Source organism: Cydia amplana, chromosome 1 (assembly GCF_948474715.1).
Source record: "Cydia amplana chromosome 1, ilCydAmpl1.1, whole genome shotgun sequence".
NCBI lineage: Eukaryota > Metazoa > Arthropoda > Insecta > Lepidoptera > Tortricidae > Cydia > Cydia amplana.
The window spans coordinates 6,590,789-6,612,748 of NC_086069.1; the positions used below are offsets into that span (position 1 = coordinate 6,590,789).

Below are 21,960 nucleotides of genomic sequence, written 5' to 3' on the forward strand. Positions count from 1 at the left end.
CAGCGAGGATAAAATGGACATTTATGCCTGATTTATACACTCTGCTTTTCACTTCGATTGTGAGTAAAATATACATACAAAAATATACAATATTTTAGGTTATTTTACCGTATTTATTCAAGACAAGAAAATTGTACTCGGGCCGGTCGGAGGCGCGGGCCGCGAGGGGCACGCCGATCGGGGGCGCGCCGTCAGGGCTGGCAGTTTGTATGGCGATTTTGGCGAGCATGAGAAGTGAAATTCAAATTAATTCACTTAGCTCCTTGTGTTTCTGACGAGGAACGATAACTGGGACAATAACGTGAAGTCTTTTTTTAGGCGCACTACAAAACTGGTATTAATGCCTGCCTAAACCCCGTCGAGTTATTTCGACAACGGAAGTATCAAATTACCTACGCGGAATTGGCTACTATAAAATATATAAATACCTATTGATTTTTTAAGGATGTTTTTATATATGTAGTTATTTCTCTATACATATGATAAATACTAATGTAACTTGTGATGCCTGCCTATGTTAAATTTATAGATTTTTAGTAGGTACGAATACGAATACGTCGAATACTATTTGTTCCCTGAATTAAATAACCATGAAATTTTTAGTAACAACTTATTTTTTTTCCCGGTAGCTAGTCCGTTACGTTGTCGTAAGACCTTAATTCCATACTTTAGTGGCGCTATTCTTTTTCTTATTGGCAAGGTGCGAAGTCGGTGGAGGGGGAAGTGGCGCTGATCGTCACAAACACAGGTAATCTTATGGAATGTCCGCCATTAGTACTAGCGGCAGCCGCTTGAACTAATTTTACTCCATCCCATAAGATTTAACGTAGAAAGTCCGCCAAAATGAGGGCAGCACCAGTCGTGCACCTAGCGAATACGACCGAAAGGCCGTGACAGGATAAGGGACCATCTTGTGCCTTAACAGCTTTTCGGCCTGATTTTTTTCTGATGATGGGTCACGCCATTAGTAAGAGTTATACTAAATTTCAGCATTCACCTCGTCTTATTTTTGAACAAAAAAAAAATAAGAACAAATATTTTTCATGAATAGTTCCGTTTAAATGCAACGAATTACTTCGTGCTTTGCACATGTAGTACACTTATATAGGTATCTTTATTGTCTTACACTAGTACTATAGTTCGTTTTTTTTAGCATTAGAAATAAGGTAAACAATCTTGATGTGTTTTTTAATTGAAAAACACATTTTAAAAATAAGTTACGGTAAATATGTAACAATTATGAATCTAATACGATCTTTTATAGTCTTCTGCTTTCATAAGTAATAGTTATTGATATTTAAAAAGTGTTTTTCAATTAAAAGACATGTCAAAATCGCTTACCTTCTTTCAAGTTCTTTCTAATGCTAAAAAAACGAACTATAGAACCCAAAAGAAAAGGATGAGTATAGTTTTCTTTGTTCTTATTTACTGACAAATTGGCTTGACCAACTATACATACACGCTAAAGTTGGATAAAATCGAATAAAATAGATGTGCCCATATAAGAAGTCTGATTTATCTATAGGTACATATACTTGGTCAACCAGATCTTGACAGTAGAAAAAGGCGGCAAATTTGAAAAATGTAGGCGCGAAGGGATATCGTACCATAGAAAATTTGAATTTCGCGCCTTTTTTTACTGACAAGATTTGGTTGACCAGCTATATAATAAAGTTACAGTACTTAGAATCCGTTTATTATGACTCCGCTTATACTGACCAACCGCTTACTATGACGTAATTACCTACTGTGCGAAGTTTGGTTTTCATATAAAACTTTTTGTGACAAATTCGGAAAAGATGACTTCGCTTAATAGTGACAAACCGCTTACTATGACCTAAAAATCCTATTTTCATGAAATTATGTCCGGTCCGGTTATACTCACACCTTCGCTGGTTTTCGTGGCCGTCACCACACGTCTTTCCCTGCGAGGACGTTTGGTGCGTTCGTGGCGTGTAAGGTATTTTAGTTTTGATTCTCAGTGACAAGTTAATATTTGTTAAAAGTTTAATAAAACTCATCTCTCACAAAGGAATTTGAGATTAATTTGGAAAACTTAACAAGAAGTTGTACAACTGTTTTATATGAGTTATGACATCCGGTTAGTATGACGTGTCTGTTAGTTCCCTTCGATGTCATTATAAGCGGATTCTACTATAAAATACAAAAAAGGCTGTTTTAGGTCAGCGTTTCTCAAACTGTTTTATTGTTCGCGGTTGGAACCATGGAACGGAACTTTAATATGGTGTTTTTTTACAGAACTTATAAACTTATGCGCCGTCACTGTTTTTCCACCTAGGTTACTTTGCTTATTTTATATTTATAGGGCAAGGCAAAGAAATAAAAGATTAATATTAACACATCTATATATTTACATAAGAATTTTAACAGTGCCATAAAGGGGATTATACATTGTACCTTATATAAGAGCTATTGTACTCTGCTCTGCTGATTACGTCCGTCAAAAGCAAGCCGAGGAAACTGTAACTGCCAGGCCAGGTAATACAAGGTAGGAATGTGTGAAACACTGGAAGGTTCCCCCACGGCGCTATACTGCGCGCAGCCAAATCTTTACCTCGATTTAGGTGTTCCCAGCATAGGATGCTGCCGCCGTGAGCCAACCTTGCAGCACTCAATGATCCTACGCGAAACGATATAGACCAAATATATCGTTGCAAAACATCCAGTAATAACATCTATTATTATAACGATACAGAAACATTTTCGCATACAACTAATTGTTAATGTCGATCTAACGAAGTCGCCTGTGTCTTGTGGCTCGTGCTGCATTAATACTGAAGGCGGAGAGTGCAGACGACTATCAACTCTTTAACAGAATCGGCTTTAAAATGCTATTCATATTACCTAGATATATGGTAACAATGTCTTAATTATATCGTTTCGAATCTCTACTCTAGGATACATATGACGAATGAATTGTACGAATAAAATATTTTGTTCTCAGTAGACATCGATGTTAAGTAGGCGAAACTAACATACAGTTAAGAATAGAACAACAAACAGGAACCAGAAACTTACATGATCACACATTATTTACTTCTGACGACTCGACAGGACCAATCATCAGTTAAATTCTAAACAGCAAAATTGTACGCATTATTACAATATAATTAATTAGGCAAAGGAAAACATTTATTATAATAATAACGTTTAGTTCTACGAATAATAATGATTTATAATAAGTTAGTAGTAACAGATGTGTTAATCTAGTCGGTGAACTTGCGGTTGGGGTTGCGGCCGAAGAGCGCCGTACGGATCTGGGGCAGCAGCTGCTGAGCGATGAGCTCCAGCCGCGACTCCAGCGTGTTGCAGATCTGCAGCGAACAATTCCTTTTATACGTATACTTGGTTCATTATAATAGGCCCCGATCAAATTATCGCGTAAAGTACTCCCCTCCCATCATGAACGAGTGCTGACAGTTAGTAGACGACACGCAACAATGTCTTAACAGCGATAGCAACGCTACCAAACGCTTAACTTGTACTTTATCCGCGTTCGTAGGCGCTATTTTGAATGAGACCTTATAACTTGATTTGCTAGTGGCTTGGCATCTATCCAACTTGATTCTGTCAACTGTTTGTCTCTTTATATAATAGAGCAATTTGGCCAACAGCTCTTAAAAGCAAAAAATAAGCCTTTTACTGGAACTTTCCAGAGATAATTGTTTTTAGACGCCACGCCGCTACAAATAATGTACAAAAAAGTTATAAATTAAAATTACTTACAGAAAAACTGTTGTAGTGATAAAATAATAATAAAAACATCTGGTTCAAAATTAAAAATTACCAGACGATGTTTGCTTAACAAAACCACTAAGAAGCATTTTTTGCCACTTTTCTCCGTGATTCATGTTTCATGTTAATGTTTAGGTCAAGTTTTGTCCGCGGATTAGCTTAGTGACTGTAAGCACTGGAAAGCTGTAATTTAACATGAGTATAGGTATAGGTACATACCTACTGTCATTTATCAATTAAATAGGTACGCTGGCAAAACGGTATCCTAAAATATATAAAAAAATGCTAAACTCCTTAAAGTGGGAAACTGATTTATATTTTTCCCTTATATGTACCTTAGAATTCTGAGTAGTTGTTGGGCAGGTCTGTCAATTTCTTTTTTGTATTCAGAGATCTATTTGCGTCACACTTTTTCTATTAGGTATGTCTACAAAAAGTACAGTCGCTAAGTACATATCTCGAATTTCACTAGATGAGTGATAGTTACCTTAATACGGCCCTTAGCCGCTACAAGATCGACTCCGCCGCAGGTCTCAGCAGGGAGGAAGTTCTCGTTGTCCACCTTCAGCTGGAGGTCCTTGCTGATCTTGGCCTTGTAGCTGGCCTGTGCCTTGGAGAGCAGCCCCTCCACCAGGCCCTTATCGGCCTGTCGTACGCGTAAGGTTACCTGAGGTTCCACTAACTAAACAAACAAAAAAAAGTTACTTGGTAAGTCTTGGTAAGTTTGGTCGAACCATAGACAAAAAAATACATAGAGTGCTCACTCCATACATCAGTTTTAGTACCAAAAAGACTATTAGCATCTAGCATCGAGTAGCGGAACTATCAGTACTGCTACTTGACAATAGATGCAGCACCGACCGGAAAGTCTTATGCTGTTGAGATAAGACTTTCCGGTCGGTGCTACATCTATTGTCAAGTAGCAGTACTGATAGTTCCGCTACTCGGTGCTAGATGTAGACACTGAAATTAATAGTCTGAACTGATGTATGGAGTGAGCACTCTATGTATTTTTTTCTCTATGGTCGAACTAAAAAAATATATAAGCAATAAATTTTTAAAGTGAATGCACCATATTTATAAGGACCGTCTAACATACATGCTATTATATTATTAAATTATTAAATTCTTAATTTACGATTTGACATCCTACATTTATATTGCAATTCAATCCTAATTCACATTTTATTGTTATTGTTTTTTTTTCGTATTATTCACATTATTTAATTTCATGTTTTAATGTTAATATTATTTGCATGTTTGTTGTTGTTGTTGTTCATGTAGATAAGTGCTTTTTTGTTACCATCACCTGACTCACACTTTGAAGCAATTATGCTACATGTTTTAATTCCACCGTACCGGCAATTTTATGGTCATTATTGGACATATAGGTAGAGACAATCTACTAATCACATTAGATGTAGGTGCATTTTGTAAGAGGGGACAGAACAGCAGCATGTTTTTTTTATTGTTATTGTTTCATTTCTAAGTAATGATTTAACAACCTACCTGGAACAGAGCCTGTACAATGAGTGTGACAAGCAGTTCGGAGTACAATTCCTTGTTGTTGGGCACCTCAGCCAGGCGCTTGCGGGCCTCGTCCAGCACGTTACGTACGTGGTCTTCACGCACTTTCAGTACTTTCAGACGAGCTTGGTTGAGCATGTTCGAAGATTGGCTGGAGAATATAAGTTTTCTTATTAATATTAAGATTTGAGAAATAGTCAGGAATTTTCTCCCTTTTTCACCAAGATCCAATATTTTCAAAATGTGAAGGCTACATCAAGCAATTATGATCAATTTCCGTGAAATCAAGCATGAAACCAGCTAGTAAGAGACAAAATTTAAATTACTTTAAACCCAGCCAACCCAATCTAATACCCAATGGTTGTCTAGAAAAGATCACTCTTCCATGATAAGACCACCTGTTGTGTAACCTAGTTTCTTTATTTTGAGCTATTGTTATTTGAGGAGTCCAGTAAAGAGTTATTATATTGTATTTTCCTTTACAAAATAATTTTAGAGATTCATAGATCATGAACTGTTTCTTTTTCCAAAAGGGTTCCATAAAAAAGTTTGAGAACCAATGTTCCAAGTTTTAATAAACTTGCACTCGTAACTAAAGCAAGGCATATGAAAGGTTGCTAATGTTGCTATTTCAGGTACAGATAATACTAATGTTTCATAATCACTAAGTTTTATCTTGATATCTAGTCAATTCTGTCATAGAATTCAGAAGCAATTCCTAATTTGAGTATTTTGGACATATCCAAATGATGTTAGTCACTTGCTATTTTCAATTAAGAATTAGCGAAGAGAATTTAGTATACAGGGTGGCCCATTTAGATTGGTAAGTATGGATAAATGTGAAACTATAAGACATACAACAAACTCTTCTTAGGAACCATGTCATCGATTTTAGTAACAAGAAGAACTGCATTCATACATTAAAAAAAAATGTATAATGTATTGATTAAAATGGTGGTAATTTCGAAAAATTACTAAAATAAATTAAAGGATATGAAAACAATGCAGCTTATTCATTTCAGACATCATGCTTCATAGTTTAACATTTACTGCTTAAGACCTATACAATCGATATCTAGAAATAGTGTTAGTTTTATTTTTCATAATGTCCGGGTTCGATTGCCGAGCTGAGTACAATTTTTTTAAATTGTATGAATGCAGTTTTTCTTGTTACTAAAATCGATGACATGGTTCCTAAGAATAGATCAACGTATGTCTTTTAGTTTCAGATTTTCCCATACTGACCGATCTAAATGCAGTAGCATCAATGCAGCAGCATGGAGCGAAAAAAATAATAGCAGTCAATAGTAAAATGAAAATTACGAGAAAACTATAACAATCCGATTTTCATTTTTTTTGTTTGTATAAATATTTTTAGTTCCATATGTTTTCCACAGACCAATAAATGAAATCACATGACCAGATGTCAAGTGCAACTAAATGAAGATAACAGGTAAGGCTGATACATAAGGTTAACCCTTCTGGCGCCACATGTCATCTATCATTGTTGGAATCATAATCTGCACCCTTACATTTTTTAAATAGGTATTTGATTACCCTTGATAATCAAATAATGGAGATATTGGGAAGAACATGTAGTTGTTAAGGCTTGGTTTTAAATTGGAGAAATAATTACCAATTATGCATTGGATTCTAATTGGAATATGTACGTAATCTTTTACTGAACATCACACTCAGTGAACATTTGAAGTTAAAGAATACCTAGAGCAAAACTAGTGGACGTAATATTGACACCTAGAGATAAAATTGTATTTACAAAGATCTAATGCAGTTCTCATGTGAACTCTTGGCAGTTAAGGTAAAGTGGGTACATACATCTTTTTCTGGAGTTCCACCTGTTTCTCCTTCTTCTCGTAGTATTCCATGATCTTAAGCCTCTGCTGTTGCACGAGACGGCCTTTCTCGATGTTGAACTCCTCTTCGGCTTTGGCATCGATTTCCTCAGCCTTTTCGTTGGCCTCTTGTTCGATGAAGGCCATCATATGCTTGATCTGGTAATGGAAAAGTAACATATTAACATCTGGGAAACGCTAAATCAGGCATGATAAAATACATTTACCATCAGCAACATCATCAAAGATAGTTCGTTCTTCACGATTCCCAGCATCTATCAATCTGACAAAATACATGTCGTATTACATGCAGCGTATACTCTACGCGAATGTATTTTATTGAAACATACCTGCTTCTGAACATCTGCGTCGCTTAGCGCCATGGCTGATAGTTAATATTTTACACCGCGCACACGTAAAACAGCCGATAATCAGCCAGAAAAGTAAAAACTGGCTGAAAGGAGCAAGTCGACGCCTAGTCAGACGTGCTTCTTCATTGAACGATCATATGATCCTTAATGTTGCCAGCCATTTAAAATAATCTCCCGTTTAAAGACCATAGACATAAGGAAAAATACAATCAAAATTTAGGTTGGCCCCAGACGTTCGGTTTCGATCCGGAATCCGAATTGGGAATATATACAGGGTGGATTTTCTTTTTGGGTCAGTGAGGGCAGCTACCAGATCCCGTGCTGCTACGATAAAACGGTCAGAAGACCTTCCCTCGATTTCAAATTAATGAAGATTGGCTTTTACAGATTTTGGAAAAAACATACAGGATGCGAGAAAAAGGTCATTTTTGACAAACTTTTTTTTTGATGCCAATCGATCCCATTCCTATTGAGGATCAAAAGCTTGTATGGAAGCAAAAAAAAAAATTCCGGCTAGAAAAGCCACAAATCGAGGAAAACTTTTCCCATACAATTTGTATGAAAATGAAAATTTTTATTTTTTACATGCTATTTTTGTATGCCAATCGATTCCATTCCTATCCAGTATCAATTGTTTCCTAGGGGTCAACTTACGGTAATGTACTAAAAAGCCACAAATTAATAAAAACTTTCTCCATACATTTACTACGGAGAAAATGTGAAATTTTATTCACAATTTTCTACCTCGCCCATGAGTCCTACAGCAATGTCTTCATACAGTATTATGGTTCTTAAATGTAACAGGACTGATTGGCCAGATAGAAAACTGTGAATTAAATTTCACGTTTTCTCCATAGTAAATGTATGGAAAAAGTTTTCTTTAATTTGTGGCTTTTTAGTACATAACCGTAAGTTGACCCCAAAGGAACTATTGATACTGGATAGGAATGGAATCGATCGGCATACAAAAATAGCATGTGAAAAATAAGAGTTTTCATTTTCATACAAATTGTATGGGAAAAGTTTTCCTCGATTTGTGGCTTTCCTAGCCGGAATTTTTTTTTGCTTCCATACAAGCTTTTGATCCTCAACAGGAATGGGATCGATTGGCATCAAAAAAAAGTTTGTCAAAAATGACCTTTTTCTCGCATCCTGTATGTTTTTTCCAAAATCTGTAAAAGCCAATCTTCATTAATTTGAAATCGAGGGAAGGTCTTCTAAGACCGTTTTCTCGTAGCAGCACGGGATCTGATAGCTGCCCTCACTGACCCAAAAAGAAAATCCACCCTGTATAGATTCGGAATTCCGTGAGGAGGGCACACACAATCGATTTATGCGTTAGGATTTTAAATCCACACCAATTCGCCAAGCGTACGAAATTCTAAAGAAAATTCCGTGCATGTGCGGCCAGGGTTATGTATCTGTACCTATTCCAGCCAATTGCATAAAAGCGGTTATTGAGTCAATAACAAATTAACAATATTTATATGCATGAAGAAACATTGATGAAAAGTTAAAATATTGTCGAATTTTGTTTGTGTTCGTTCAACAAATATTAACTAATCGCCTATATGTTGAGAATGCTTTTATTTCATGCCAACACTGACAATTACTTAAGTATAATGAGGGTAGTTCATGCGTTTTGCATTAGTGGACGACTATAATAAATCATTGACGCGAATAAAGTAATAAAAAGCAAAGTGAATAAATGAATATAAACAAGTAATGAAGAACCAACGTCCGTATTTTGACAAAAATCTTACAAGAAATGACCAACGCCAGGTTTGTAATTATTTTAATTATAAGTAGGTCAATGTGTACATGTCTATTTAGCATATAAATAAATGAAGTATTTTTGTAAATTCACTTGCGTTTCAGTGCTCATTGTAATGAGCACTAAATCGTTACATTATGTTTTTGTGAGCCGTATACCTACGTGCTCATCTGTCATGAAAAATTGTAAGGGTCGCCGTTGTTGGATACGACATGGAGGACTGTATACAATAAGTTACTGTTTATATTATCAGTACAAATCTAATATAAAAATCACATGACATGTAAAGAAGTTTTCAGCATACTAGACTTACAAAATAACAATAGAAAAGAGGACAATCATAGACAATATTACCCAAAAATGTTGGAGCTTTTTTTACTTGCGGTATGACCAACCATAAAAGTCAATTTAGTTTCTAAATAATAATAAATCATTACAAAATAAAATCTAGATGTTTCAAAAAAGTTGTTATGATAAAAATAAACCGCATACACTTTTTAAAGTGTATTCATAATTTTTATTCGAGGGTATAAAACGAATTTAAAGAGGGTGAATAATACTACTAGTTTCCGCTTTCAGCAATATGGCCGCCATAGTTGTTTAGGGTAATGTGGCGTTCGACAAAACAGAGTGAAATTGTTAAAATATTTATTTGTGACGTAATGATGCATAAAGTTTTCAGCGTTTTATAGCAGTGTTTGAAGCGGAGACTGTGTTACACATGATTCTAGTTGGTGTATACAATTTTTAATGCATACAGATCGTTTTGTAAATTGAACAGTCAACAAACTTTTGTTTATTCCATTCTAGTGGGTTCATTAATTTCTGCCGAGAATACTCTATTATGAACCATCCATACGTTTCTTGAGATAGTGGAATAAGGACTGACGTCGACACATTAGGTAAATATTGAATGAATTTTTAAGAAGTTACTGTACCTACTTATTCACCCTGGGTCGCCATTGTTTGACAGAGGGCGAATGCTAATCAAATAATTATATGGCAAAGAGTTACCTACTTCATTTGTTGTTATTTCCGTCACCTCATTTATCTCTTTTATAAAACTTATGCACTGTCGGTGTTTTCTCGGTTACACTGCGTAACTTAAAACAGATGCATATAATATAATTCGTTGCCACTGTTCAATGAGATGTTTTGTGTTCTCCTTTAAATTCATTATTTGCATTTACAAGGAAGCATCTGTATGCTCTTTGAGTTAAGTGAGCTGGCTTTTTAGGTAGGCAAACTTTCACTTTGTTTTTGTTGCTGCTTTTATACCACAAACACATGTTGGGTCTGAAATGTTTCTAACCTGGAGTTCAATGTCAATTTTACTGAAATGACCTGTACGCTATAAACAATTTCATCCTATATGCTCAACTTGAACTAACAATAATATAATTTAAGTTTACATTGTTGTCCTGCTGCGGAAGTAAATAAAATTAAGCATTGGAAAGCAGACATCAAGGAAACATTTGGAAATCGTTTTCGAAATGCCTAAAATTTGAAGCTAATTGTTAACCTTATAAGTCAGCGGTCACTAAATGGCAGACTACGGTCTGGATCCGCACCACCAACCTGTATTGTTTTTCACTTATTTAATAAACTCAATTAGAAATAGACCGCGATGGTCATATTATCTAAAAACTCGGACCCAAAAGAAACTAATTGGTGACCCCGGTTATAAGTGTTAGTAGAGATAACTTTTTAAGTAATTTATGTTAGTACAATCAAACACAATTCTTAGCTTAACATTTAATAATTATGTAGGTACTTTTAAAGATCGATACTATGCAATATTTTACCAATTAAGACAAGGTTTCCATCATAAATCATTATCCCAAACATCATTTGTTATATCCACCTATATGGTTGTTTACTTTTTTATTTGCTTAGATTTTTTAACATATTGTTTCTTTGCTTGTAAATTCTTGATTTTTGAAAACTGAAATGAAACCCTAAATAGGGTTATTGCACTAGTTTCCTTCCAGCTCTAGTTTTCGTCCACTTGATGGAGTTGAATATAAACCTACCTTGCTGCACTAATTTAGGCTTCTTGCAACCTGTGTAAACAATAAATCAATCTACATAAAAATTATATTTCGCAAGTAGTGATTTAAAAATAAAATATATTATAGTTGCTACTGTGTGTACTAGCGCAATGAACACATAGCAGAATTTATAAGCACAATTAAGAGAAACATTAATTGTTTTCATTGAAAGTAAAGTCATTTTATATCATCATATATGATATGGAGATTATGGAGTCCATAAGTGCAGGCATTTTAATTTAATTATGTACTTTACCAATCACTCCGGAAATAAGTTAAACACACACTTAAGCAGTTTATTTTAAACAACATGTGACTTTTCATTAAATGGAAAGGTGATGATTGTCTTAAGATAGGTGTTGGTACGGGACACCCAAACAACCAACACCTAGAGGACAGATTAGTTAAATCAACATAATTTATTGTTCTTTGACATTCCTAAAACTGATGATTTCTACTATGATTGGGCCCTTCTCTTCAAAAGTTTGCCAACCCCTGGACATTATTACCTAGGTACTTCAATTTGAAATTGAAATATCTCTAAAGAAAATCTCAATATCACTTGCTTTATTAGCCTTAATTAGTCCAATAAGGCCAAAAATTTTTATCATGAATTTTTTTTAAGGCAATATTAGGCTTCTGAGTAAAAGGTACTTCAGATATTTGTATAGGTACTTAATATAACATTAGTTGCTTAGTTTACTTAAACTAGCACTGTATCATGAATCAAAGGTTTTATAAATAATCTTATTCTCTTTATGTGGAGAATGAAATCATATTTAGAATAGATGAAAATTGTAAATTGTGCAAATCACAGTACCTGGGTTACAGTAGACATTAAACAACTTGGATGGCAAGGTGCCACCGAAAATTGATGTAGCCAGGTATGGTTTACTACAATAATGCACCAATTTGGGACATCTGACTTAGTATTTATTGTTCGATTGAGAGCATAAATATGTTAAAATAAAGTTGAACCCTCATTAAATTGCACTAAGGCTGCTTACAGATGAGCGACAGTACGCGACACACTGTCGGCGACGGTCGCTGACGACCGCCTGCGACGGCTATCGGCGACGGTCGGCGACGGTCGGTGATAGCTGTCGCGGCGTCGCTCTTGTGTCACAGCACGCACTACGCAGTTGTCGATGTGTAGTTCAAGAGATAGCACGTATTTTCTTTAAACAATAATGCATCAGCATCAAAATCGTCATTAGTCATTTTGAAAAAGAAAATACGTGCTCTTTCTTGAACTACACATCGAAGACTGCGTGCTGTGACACAAGAGCGACGCCGCGACAGCTATCACCGACCGTCGCCGACAGTCGCCGACCGTCGCCGATAGCCGTCGCAGGCGGTCGTCAGCGACCGTCGCCGACAGTGTGTCGCGTACTGTCGCTCGTCTGTAAGTGTGACTGTCGGCGACGGTCAGTGACTGTCGGCGACGGTCGGCCACTGTCGGCGACGGTCGGTGATAGCTGTCGCGGCGTCGCTCTTGTGTCACAGCACGCAGTCTTCGATGTGTAGTTCAAGAAAGAGCACGTATTTTCTTTTTCAAAATGAGTAATGACGATTTTGATGCTGATGCATTATTGTTTAAAGAAAATACGTGCTATCTCTTGAACTACACATCGACAACTGCGTGCTGTGACACAAGAGCGACGCCGCGACAGCTATCACCGACCGTCGCCGATAGCCGTCGCAGGCGGTCGTCAGCGACCGTCGGCGACCGTCGCCGACAGTGTGTCGCGTACTGTCGCTCGTCTGTAAGCAGCCTAATAGACCGCTGTTGATCAATTGTATCTCAAATACATCCCATCAATAAAGTGACCAATTAGTGCAACGATTACAGCAAGCTATTTCTATGAGCACTATAACTATAGAACTGTACTAACAAGGAAGCCCATAGGAGTTATTGACATTGTCAATCAAAGAATTGTGAGTCGCACTAAAATCACAAAATTAACAATGTTTTAATTTTCCAGGTTATGGCAAACTTGAATTTCCAGCAAGCGCCTAGAAGCCTAGCCAGCGGCGGGGTGGGAGGTCGCGTGGGCTCGGGGCTGGTGGGCGGCGTGTCGGGCCATGTGACGCCCACGTTCGGCGGGGCGCTGTCCCCGGGCCGCGGCGCCACGGCCATGCCCGGCGGAGCCCCGCCCTCTATGGCCTCGAGATCTACACTTTTCGGACAAAGGGCATTTGCAGATCGAAGGGTACCGATTCCGACGCCACTATCTCAGCCTAATTCTAATGCTATGGTATGTTAACATTATAAGCGTACTTGCTGCCTGTAGCGAAAGATACTATTCTAGAGTTACTACTTGATCTATAAATCTAGAGTTCTGTTCATAAAATCTATATTATGTTCTTAACAAATTACTTACCAGATACTCCTAGACATATTGAAAAAGCTACGCATATTTATGTAAAATGATTGAGAAGGCATGGAGCTGATGGAGCCACTTAAATAAAAGGAGGGAATTTATTCCGTGGTTTTGGTTTGTGGAGTGTGGTTGCGTCGCTTTCATTAGCAAAGCAAGATAACATAAATATTTGTCCAAATCTCTATCAAAGCCACAAAGTGAATTGACAACATTAAGTACAAACATCAGCTTACTCTTTCTTATTTTGGATAGGATCTTGGATACAAGATAAATTCGTATGCATTTTCATTCTATTACACGTGTTTTCTATGTAAATGTGACGTTTTCAAGCTAAAGGTATCACATTGTTACTTACCATAAGAACGAAATTTGCTTGTATCTTTATACGAATAACCTGTCAGAGCGTCCTCATGGCACTGGTACGTTTTGTTGAAAACGACATCCAGACCGCGGACTTTTGTCGCAATGACGTCACAATAGGGTAGTTTGGGGAGTAAATGGAACGGTGTTAATTAATACGGCTGTGTTCATTAAAATTTAATAATCAGGCATTCACGATATAAATTACATATAAGTCAATACAAATAAATCCAAGCAACCTTTATAAATCCTGTTTTGATAACATACTTTTTAAATATGCACCAATAACATCCCATCGAGGTGGATAGAAGCTTTCCTTTTTGAAGTGGATATGTTCTGATAGAAGACGTAGCCTAACCGCGAGTCATTTAAAAAAACTCTTGATCTGTTACGGAGAGTCAGTTAACGAAAGAACAACGTCGATATCGATGTATCAACAATCAATTGACAATTAACTTATAGGTAATTTATACCGTGGATGCCTGATTTTTTAATTTAATTAACAAAGGCGTATTAATTAACACCGCTCCATTAACTCCCCAGACTACCCTATTGTGACGTCATTGCGACAAAAGTCCGGGGTCTAGACATAGCACAGCAGTTGCAAAGTTTGAATAAAAGTGTGTGATGATATTTCAGTCGAGTATGGGCAACCTGTCCCGCTTCAACGCAGGCAGCAACTACCACTCGGTGTTCGGCGAGGGCGGCGACACGTCGACGCCGCCGCTGCTCGACCTCAGCGAGTTCCCGTCGCTCACCGCGCGCGGCGCCGGCGACCAGGCGCCCGCCGCCGCGCCGCCGCCGCCCGGCTCTAAACCGTACGGTACGTCACCCTCACCTTACACCTTGTACACAGTACACACCACTGACAATCCAACCTCTAGACTGAGCTTAGGCCAATTCTTTCATGAAACCGATGCTGCCAAAAATACGGGGGTGCGGGGGGACGAGGTGAGCGAATCCCGTGCCGTGATTGGTCCGTTCAAAGACACGGACCAATCACGGCACGGGATTGACTCGAAGATGGAGTAACGCTACCGTATGTATGGCAGAGGGGGTAGCGCGACTATGCTATGTCTAGAGGTTGGATTGTCTGTGGTACACACCCAGCTCGACCTCGGCGAGTTCCCGTCGTATAGTTCTAGGCACAGACAATCCAACCTCTAGACATAGCATAGTCGCGCTACCCCCTCTGCCACACATACGGTAGCGTTACTCCATCTTCGAGTCAATCCCGTGCCGTGATTGGTCCGTGTCTTTGAACGGACCAATCACGGCACGGGATTCGCTCACCTCGTCCCCCCGCACCCCCGTATTTTTGGCAGCATCGGTTTCATGAAATAATTGCTCTAAACTCAGTCTAGAGGATTCCTAGTCTATGCCCTCACCTTACACCTTGTACACAGTACTTACACACCCAGCTCGACCTCGGCGAGTTCCCGTCGTATAGTTCTAGGTCAACGGGAAGTACCCTATAAATTTCGATACCCTTGAGAGAGTCAAAATATACGTTATTTGCGCCATAAACGGTCGTATCTTTTTCTTACGTTAACTTAGAAATTTGTTTCTTTCACAGTTTGAAGGGTCTGTAAACCTGAGTATATTGTTTTAATTTCAACTCGATACCTCGGCCGGACGGTCAACAAAATGATCCTATAAAGTTTCCGTTTTCCGTTTTGAGTAGTGGGTATGGTGAAGCAGCCGACTTCGGAGCAGTCTGAGTTCACGATGTCGTCAGAGGACTTCCCCGCGCTGCCCGGCACGTCGGCGGGCGGCGCGCCGGCCGCGCTGCAGGACCACAACCACGCGCCGGACAAACCCCGCAAGGGCATACAGACCGAGTCTGAAGGTACACACACTTTCGCAACGAAATACCGCTATACAGGGTGGCCCATTTAGATCGGTCAGTATGGGAAAATCTGAAACTATAAGACATACGACGATCTCTTCTTAGGAACCATGTTATCGATTTTAGTAACAAGAAAAACTGCATTCATACATTTAAATTTTTTTTATGTAAAATGTATTGAAAAAAATGGTGGCCATTTCGAAAACATACTAAAATAAATTAAAGGATATGAAAACAATGCATTTTATTTATTTCAGACATCATGTTTCATAGTAACATTTACTGCTTAAGACCTACACAGTCGATATCTAAATAGAAATAATTTTAGATTTTTTTTTTCAAACGTCCGGGTTCGATTCCCGAGCAGAGTACACGTTTTTTAAAATGTATGAATGCAGTTTTTCTTGTTACTAAAATCGATGACATGGTTCCTAAGAAGAGATCGTCGTATGTCTTATAGTTTCAGATTTTCCCATACTGACCGATCTAAATTGGCCATCCTGTATACAGCACCGAATTGAACAATTTCATATATGTAATCTTTTCTAATAATAGGGGCGTTTTTTTTTGCTGTCCCCTACACTTATTTTTCAAATTTGGGATTTTTTATGTTATTTCTATTCAGAATCACGAGCTCTTTCTATCCTAATAGGAGAAAAAAAGTGTCCTAAGGTTTTTATTTCCATTACGTCACCATTTTTCATAGACTTTGTATGGCGGTCGCGGAATGGAAAGATCGAAAAATGTATGGAAATTTTGGGACACTTTTTTTCTCCTATTAGGATAGAAAGAACTCGTGATTCTGAGTAGAAATAACATAAAAAATCCCAAATTTGAAAAAAAAAGTGTATGGGACAACAAAAAAAAACGCCCATAGACAGAATAGACTGACTTTTTTAGCAAAAAAAGTAGATCATGATAATCATGGTTAAGTAAGGGAGGTTGCGCACGGCGACATTTTCCACCGATGCAGTCGTAAAAAGTCTGCGATACAGTCGTGATGCGCGGTGCCGCAACGCTGCAAAAAGTCGATTCAGCATTGAGCAGTTCACGAAAGGTGCGTCTGAATCGCTGCAAAAAGACGTCGTATGCGGAGTCACTTAAGCCAAAACAACTTTAGGAAGGAAAGCTATTCCCCGTTGTGCATAAAGCAAAAAAAAAACAAGGTCCAATTTTCTTGAGAGCTTCCGGGAACAGGAAAAGTTTTCTTTCGGTCTTTGAGTTGTATTTTGCATTTAAAAACTCGTTCAGCGGAACGGAAGCATGAGTTCATGTAATAACTGGTACAATAAACTGAGTTTTCAAACTTTATAGTGCAGTGTGTAATTGTGTATATTTATTATTAATTTTATTTGTAATTATTGCTCATTTATCAGATATGTTATTTCGTAGGCGCTCCCTATGGACATTATTTTAAACTTTATTTCGTGTTCATTAATTTGTTTCATTATTTTAATTTCCCATGTGTAATGATACATTCTAAATTGCATTTTTAGTTCGTAGTAGTATGCATGTTAGACGGTCTCGTAGATAGATTCGATGTGCAAATAAATCGTATTTTTACATGAAGTTTTTTTCTCCCCAAGTTGTCAATCAAGGAGCGCATACGGAATTCTATGGTGTGTATGATCGAATATGTTGGCTATGGCCATATACTGAAGTGGCTTTATCATGTTTTTTTAACAACTTTGAATTACCAGAGTAACTTTTAAAGTTTTTCAAAATCTCTATGTCCTTAGGAATTAAAAATCTTATATTGATATCTTACAAAAAATAATTAAAGATTTGATATTTGCATTTGGAGGTGCTCTTTTTATACCACGACTAGGGCAAACAAACGTGCGGTCCGCCTGATGTAAAGTAGAAGCCGCCACAGCACAGCCTATAGGCGCTTGCCACTATGGATTGTGGAGTCGCACGCCCGTTGCCGACCCTAATACAAGCTTCCTAATAAGAGATTGAATGAGATAAAATGTAACATGATAAAGATACTTCAATGTATCAGCCAGTGTTGGCCGAAACGTTAATGCAATTGAAAATGTTGGCCATTAACCATTATAAATTGAACCTTAAACCGTAACGGACAATTACAGTTTACGGTTCAATTTATAATGGTTAATGGCCAACATTTTCGATTGCATTAACGTTTCGGCCAACACTGGTATCAGCCACGAAAATCCAATAAATTGATGTCTCAGTATTTGACCGTTTGATAGGACGTGAAATATTTTAGGTAAAGTCACGAATATACCGGAGACGATGATCCCCAACCAGTTCGGCATCGTGGGGCTGCTGACGTTCATCCGCGCGGCCGAGTCGGACCCCAGCCTCGTGTCGCTGGCGCTGGGGCAGGACCTCACGGCGCTCGGCCTCAACCTCAACTCGCCCGACAACCTATATCTCACCTTCGCCGGCCCCTGGGCGGACACCCCCTGCAGGTACCTCTACATGACACTAGAGATGCACCGGATATCCGGTTACTATCCGATATCCGGCCTATCCGGCCGTTATTTTAGTATCCGGCCGGATAGCGGATAGTGACCTACTATCCGGCCGGATAGCGGATAGTGACCTACTATCCGGCCGGATACCGGATAGTAAAATTAACACATTTTGGGGTAAAAAATGGAATCTAAAAAACAGTCACGGTCATAATACTAACGACACAGTAGATAGAAATGAATACGTAACCAATGTCACACATTACACTTATTTGTTTACACAAAAATACGCGCGCGCACTTGTAACTATAAACGAACTTACTACGTAATGACATGATAAAACTCGTTACGATCCTAGAAATGTATCCGCGCGAACGTTCACTACGAAACAGGTCGAAACCTGCACGACGCGCACCTGCAAAACTCAAAATATAGGTATAGTTCCGCTGGCCGAATATCCGGCGGCCGGATACCGGATATTCGGCCAGTGTCCAGGCCGGATATCCGGTATCCGGCCAAACAACTATCCGTTGCATCTCTACCCGACACTAATCTAATTCATCCGCTTTACTTTACCCACTCCATTAGGTATACTTTTCGATAATTTTCCTAACCAAAACAAACTTTAAGACTATTAACCCAAGATTAGATAGGTACCATTAAATACAACACAACAGACCCAAAATTCAAGATGGTCAGGCATAAGAGACCACATCAATCCGTTTGTCGATAAGTAGCTATCTCAAAAACTTTTTTAACACATTCTCTGTTCATAGGCGCTACAAAGCGGAAAAATGTGATACCGTCCACAATCGTAGCGCGTAGCTCGCGTGGACAGTGAATGTGTTAAGATCTTTGAATATGTCAACAAAGATAAAAATCACAAGGCAGCAACTTACATTTACAAGTTCTATAACATTAATATTGCTTTGAAAGATTTAAATCGAATTCAACTTGTATTTTAGACACTGTCATGTTAACAAATCTAATTGCTTTGCAGACCACAAGACATGGACTACCATGTGCCCCCCGAGTATCTGATAAATGGCTCCATCAGAGAAAAGCTGGCGCCGCTACGACTGAGTCGATATAAGGAAGACCTATTATTTTATTTGTTCTACTGTTTTGTCGGGGACGTTCTGCAGATAGCAGCCGCCGCCGAATTGTAAGTATTTTTAGATAAGTGTTTTTAGATAAAATAAAATGAAAAAAATTCTAAGATTATTTTTTACACTAATAAAATACATTTGCGTTACTAACTTTTTTCGCTGACTGCTTTTCTTTCCACAGGCAACTAACTAATACTCATCGAGACAATTCTAACAACCCCAAACACAATTAGTTTACGTTCTTTTATCACAGACTTCCCATGGCCACCTCTTGCCTCCATCATCAGATCAGCTCCATGTCATCATAATTTTGCATTGTCATCCGATTTACTTGTATGAAAAATTTCAGCTCAATCGGAAACCGGGAACTTAGCTTCCAAGATGGCCGCACACGTTTAACAGGACAAAGAGCATGTTAAATAAAAACTAGAAAAAAAAGGCATTAGTAAAGTTGGCGAGACGGTTGTTGCAGATACAACCGCGAATGGCGGTACCACATGGAGGAGAAGGTGTGGATCTCGCAGGCGCCCGGCATGCCCATGGTGGAGAAGACGCCCACATACGAGCGCGGCACATACTATTTCTTTGACGCGCACAATTGGCGCAAGGTAAATTGTTACGCATTACTATTACTCGGGGTACTATCCTTCCATGCCCATATAGCAGATACGAGTTTTACGAGCGTGAGAAATTAAAATTAACTAAAGTACATATGTGGCTTGGGTGATAGATGTCTAAACTTGCTAGAAATTATTTACTTAAGGTACAAATTGGAACCCGGCGACGTGTAGTGACCGCTGAAGTCACAAAACACTCGGAATCAACTAGATACGGCGCTGCGATATGCAGTCGGGTTCGAAGCTAACACAGCGACGTGACGCGGCAGCGCGTCGCCGCGACACGAAGCCTGCAGTTGTCATCCGCGGTCGCTACACGTCGCCGGGTTCCAATTCGTGGCACGGCGACGTGTCGTCTGCAGTCGCCTCACGTCGCCGGGTTCCAACTCGTACCTTGATGATGAGGTATCCAATAGGTACTAGACTACTAGAAAATTTAGCTATTTAAAAAGTTTATAATAATTATTTGTAATTTAATTTTTTACAAGCAGAAACGTCTGCGACAAAATTTAGCTATTTAAAAAGTTTATAATAATTATTTGTAATTTAATGTTTTACAAGCAGAAACGTCTGCGACCGATGCTATTAAGCTTAGAATACATTTGAAAGTGGAAAAACTTTTAAATTTATTCTAATTATTTGTAATTTAGTTACATTATTGTTCTGTTATACTAGCGGATCGTAAAATGAGTGGGGTATAGATTAACTGTTTCCCCGCAGGTGGCGAAAGAGTTTCACCTAGACTACAGCAAGCTGGAGGGCCGACCGCAACTACCGCCGCACGTGCTCACGTAGCGGCCCCGCGCCCTCTCTCACACACCTATTGTAGTTTTGTTATATAAAAGTACAAGTTTATACACGGCTTTCATTTTACCTTGTGTCGGCGAGCAGCTATCTATGTGCAACTGCATCAGATACGTCGGAGCGGCAAAGGTGTTCGTAAATGACCAAAATCTTGGCCGCTCCCAAAGAAAATAGTTTTCAAATTCTCTTTGCCGCTCCGTTAAATCTGATGGCGACTGAACTTGGACTCAAATTCGTCCAAAGTTAAAACTGCCCATTTTGTTTTGAGTTCATAGATTGACGAATCTAGCAACATAGAAACTAGTTTGATGTATTCAAAAAGTACTTTAATACAAGTTTTTTTTTAAATATCTTTCGTTAAATTTAAATAATCACGATTGTTTAGCAGTGGCGCTAGTGTGCACGTTGATGGGCTCTTATGGCTCCTCTACACGATGGGCCAGCGCTGGGCCAATGAGTTGGCCATGCGATGGTTGGAACGCAACTACACGATGGCGACATTCAATTGTGATCTATCCGGTTTCCAAGATGGACGTGGAAGCATTAGCCGTTGCAGCAATTTATCTATACGCCACGTACCAATATTTTCTTCAAGTAATTAAAAAAAATGGCGTAGAAGCTGCAGGAGTTTTTGGATGATACAATACTTCCCGAAAAAAAAAATGATTGTTAGATTTTTTAAAGAATTAAATTAATTAAATATCTTTTTTAATTTCATGTTACCATACAATTTGCTTTAATTATTTTAGATCATATTATAATTTTGTTACTAGCTTACCAACATAGCTGTGCAAATTGTGTAGTGTAGGCAGTGTAGGTACTTACTATGTATAGTTATATATGTATCTAATATTAATTTATTTAACTATAGTATGTATTGTTATATTTATTTATTTAAATTGTAAATGTACTGACTGCGTAAATTTCCTATTCCTTCATTACTTCCATAATGAGGCCAGGTACTCGTCATTTTTAATAAAAAAAACCGTAAATTGATACTGAGCGCAACCGCCCACACTCGACCGCATTCGAGCGCGCACTGTGGATTGGGCCACGTGTAGATG

General features: G+C 38.3%; 3 protein-coding genes across 6 annotated transcripts in view; 2 read left to right on the forward strand and 1 right to left on the reverse strand.

Moving 5' to 3' along the window:
• The window catches only part of LOC134653179 (endochitinase-like), an 87,049-nt gene that overhangs the window by 10,100 nt on the left and 54,989 nt on the right, over positions 1 to 21,960 (forward strand). The gene's annotated exons all lie outside the window — the stretch shown is intronic.
• LOC134662506 (V-type proton ATPase subunit E) lies at positions 2,353 to 7,655 on the reverse strand. Its single transcript, XM_063518762.1, has 5 exons — positions 7,487 to 7,655; positions 7,120 to 7,295; positions 5,266 to 5,434; positions 4,244 to 4,438; positions 2,353 to 3,335 (listed from the first exon to the last, which is right to left on the reverse strand). The coding sequence occupies exons 1-5, from the start codon at positions 7,517 to 7,519 to the stop codon at positions 3,228 to 3,230; spliced, it is 681 nt and encodes a 226-aa protein (XP_063374832.1). The 5' UTR covers positions 7,520 to 7,655; the 3' UTR covers positions 2,353 to 3,227.
• On the forward strand, positions 9,147 to 20,947 carry LOC134662515 (regulator of gene activity). Of its 4 annotated transcripts, none has more exons than XM_063518796.1 (10): positions 9,726 to 9,830; positions 10,092 to 10,183; positions 13,318 to 13,590; positions 14,716 to 14,899; positions 15,761 to 15,925; positions 17,512 to 17,544; positions 18,159 to 18,363; positions 19,367 to 19,531; positions 19,948 to 20,083; positions 20,813 to 20,947. In XM_063518796.1, the coding sequence occupies exons 3-10, from the start codon at positions 13,321 to 13,323 to the stop codon at positions 20,885 to 20,887; spliced, it is 1,233 nt and encodes a 410-aa protein (XP_063374866.1). In that variant the 5' UTR covers positions 9,726 to 9,830; positions 10,092 to 10,183; positions 13,318 to 13,320; the 3' UTR covers positions 20,888 to 20,947. The 4 variants fall into 4 exon arrangements, with proteins under 4 accessions (XP_063374845.1, XP_063374853.1, XP_063374866.1 ...); XM_063518791.1 differs by lacking the exon at positions 9,726 to 9,830 and adding an exon at positions 9,871 to 10,011; XM_063518775.1 differs by lacking the exons at positions 9,726 to 9,830; positions 10,092 to 10,183 and adding an exon at positions 9,147 to 9,289.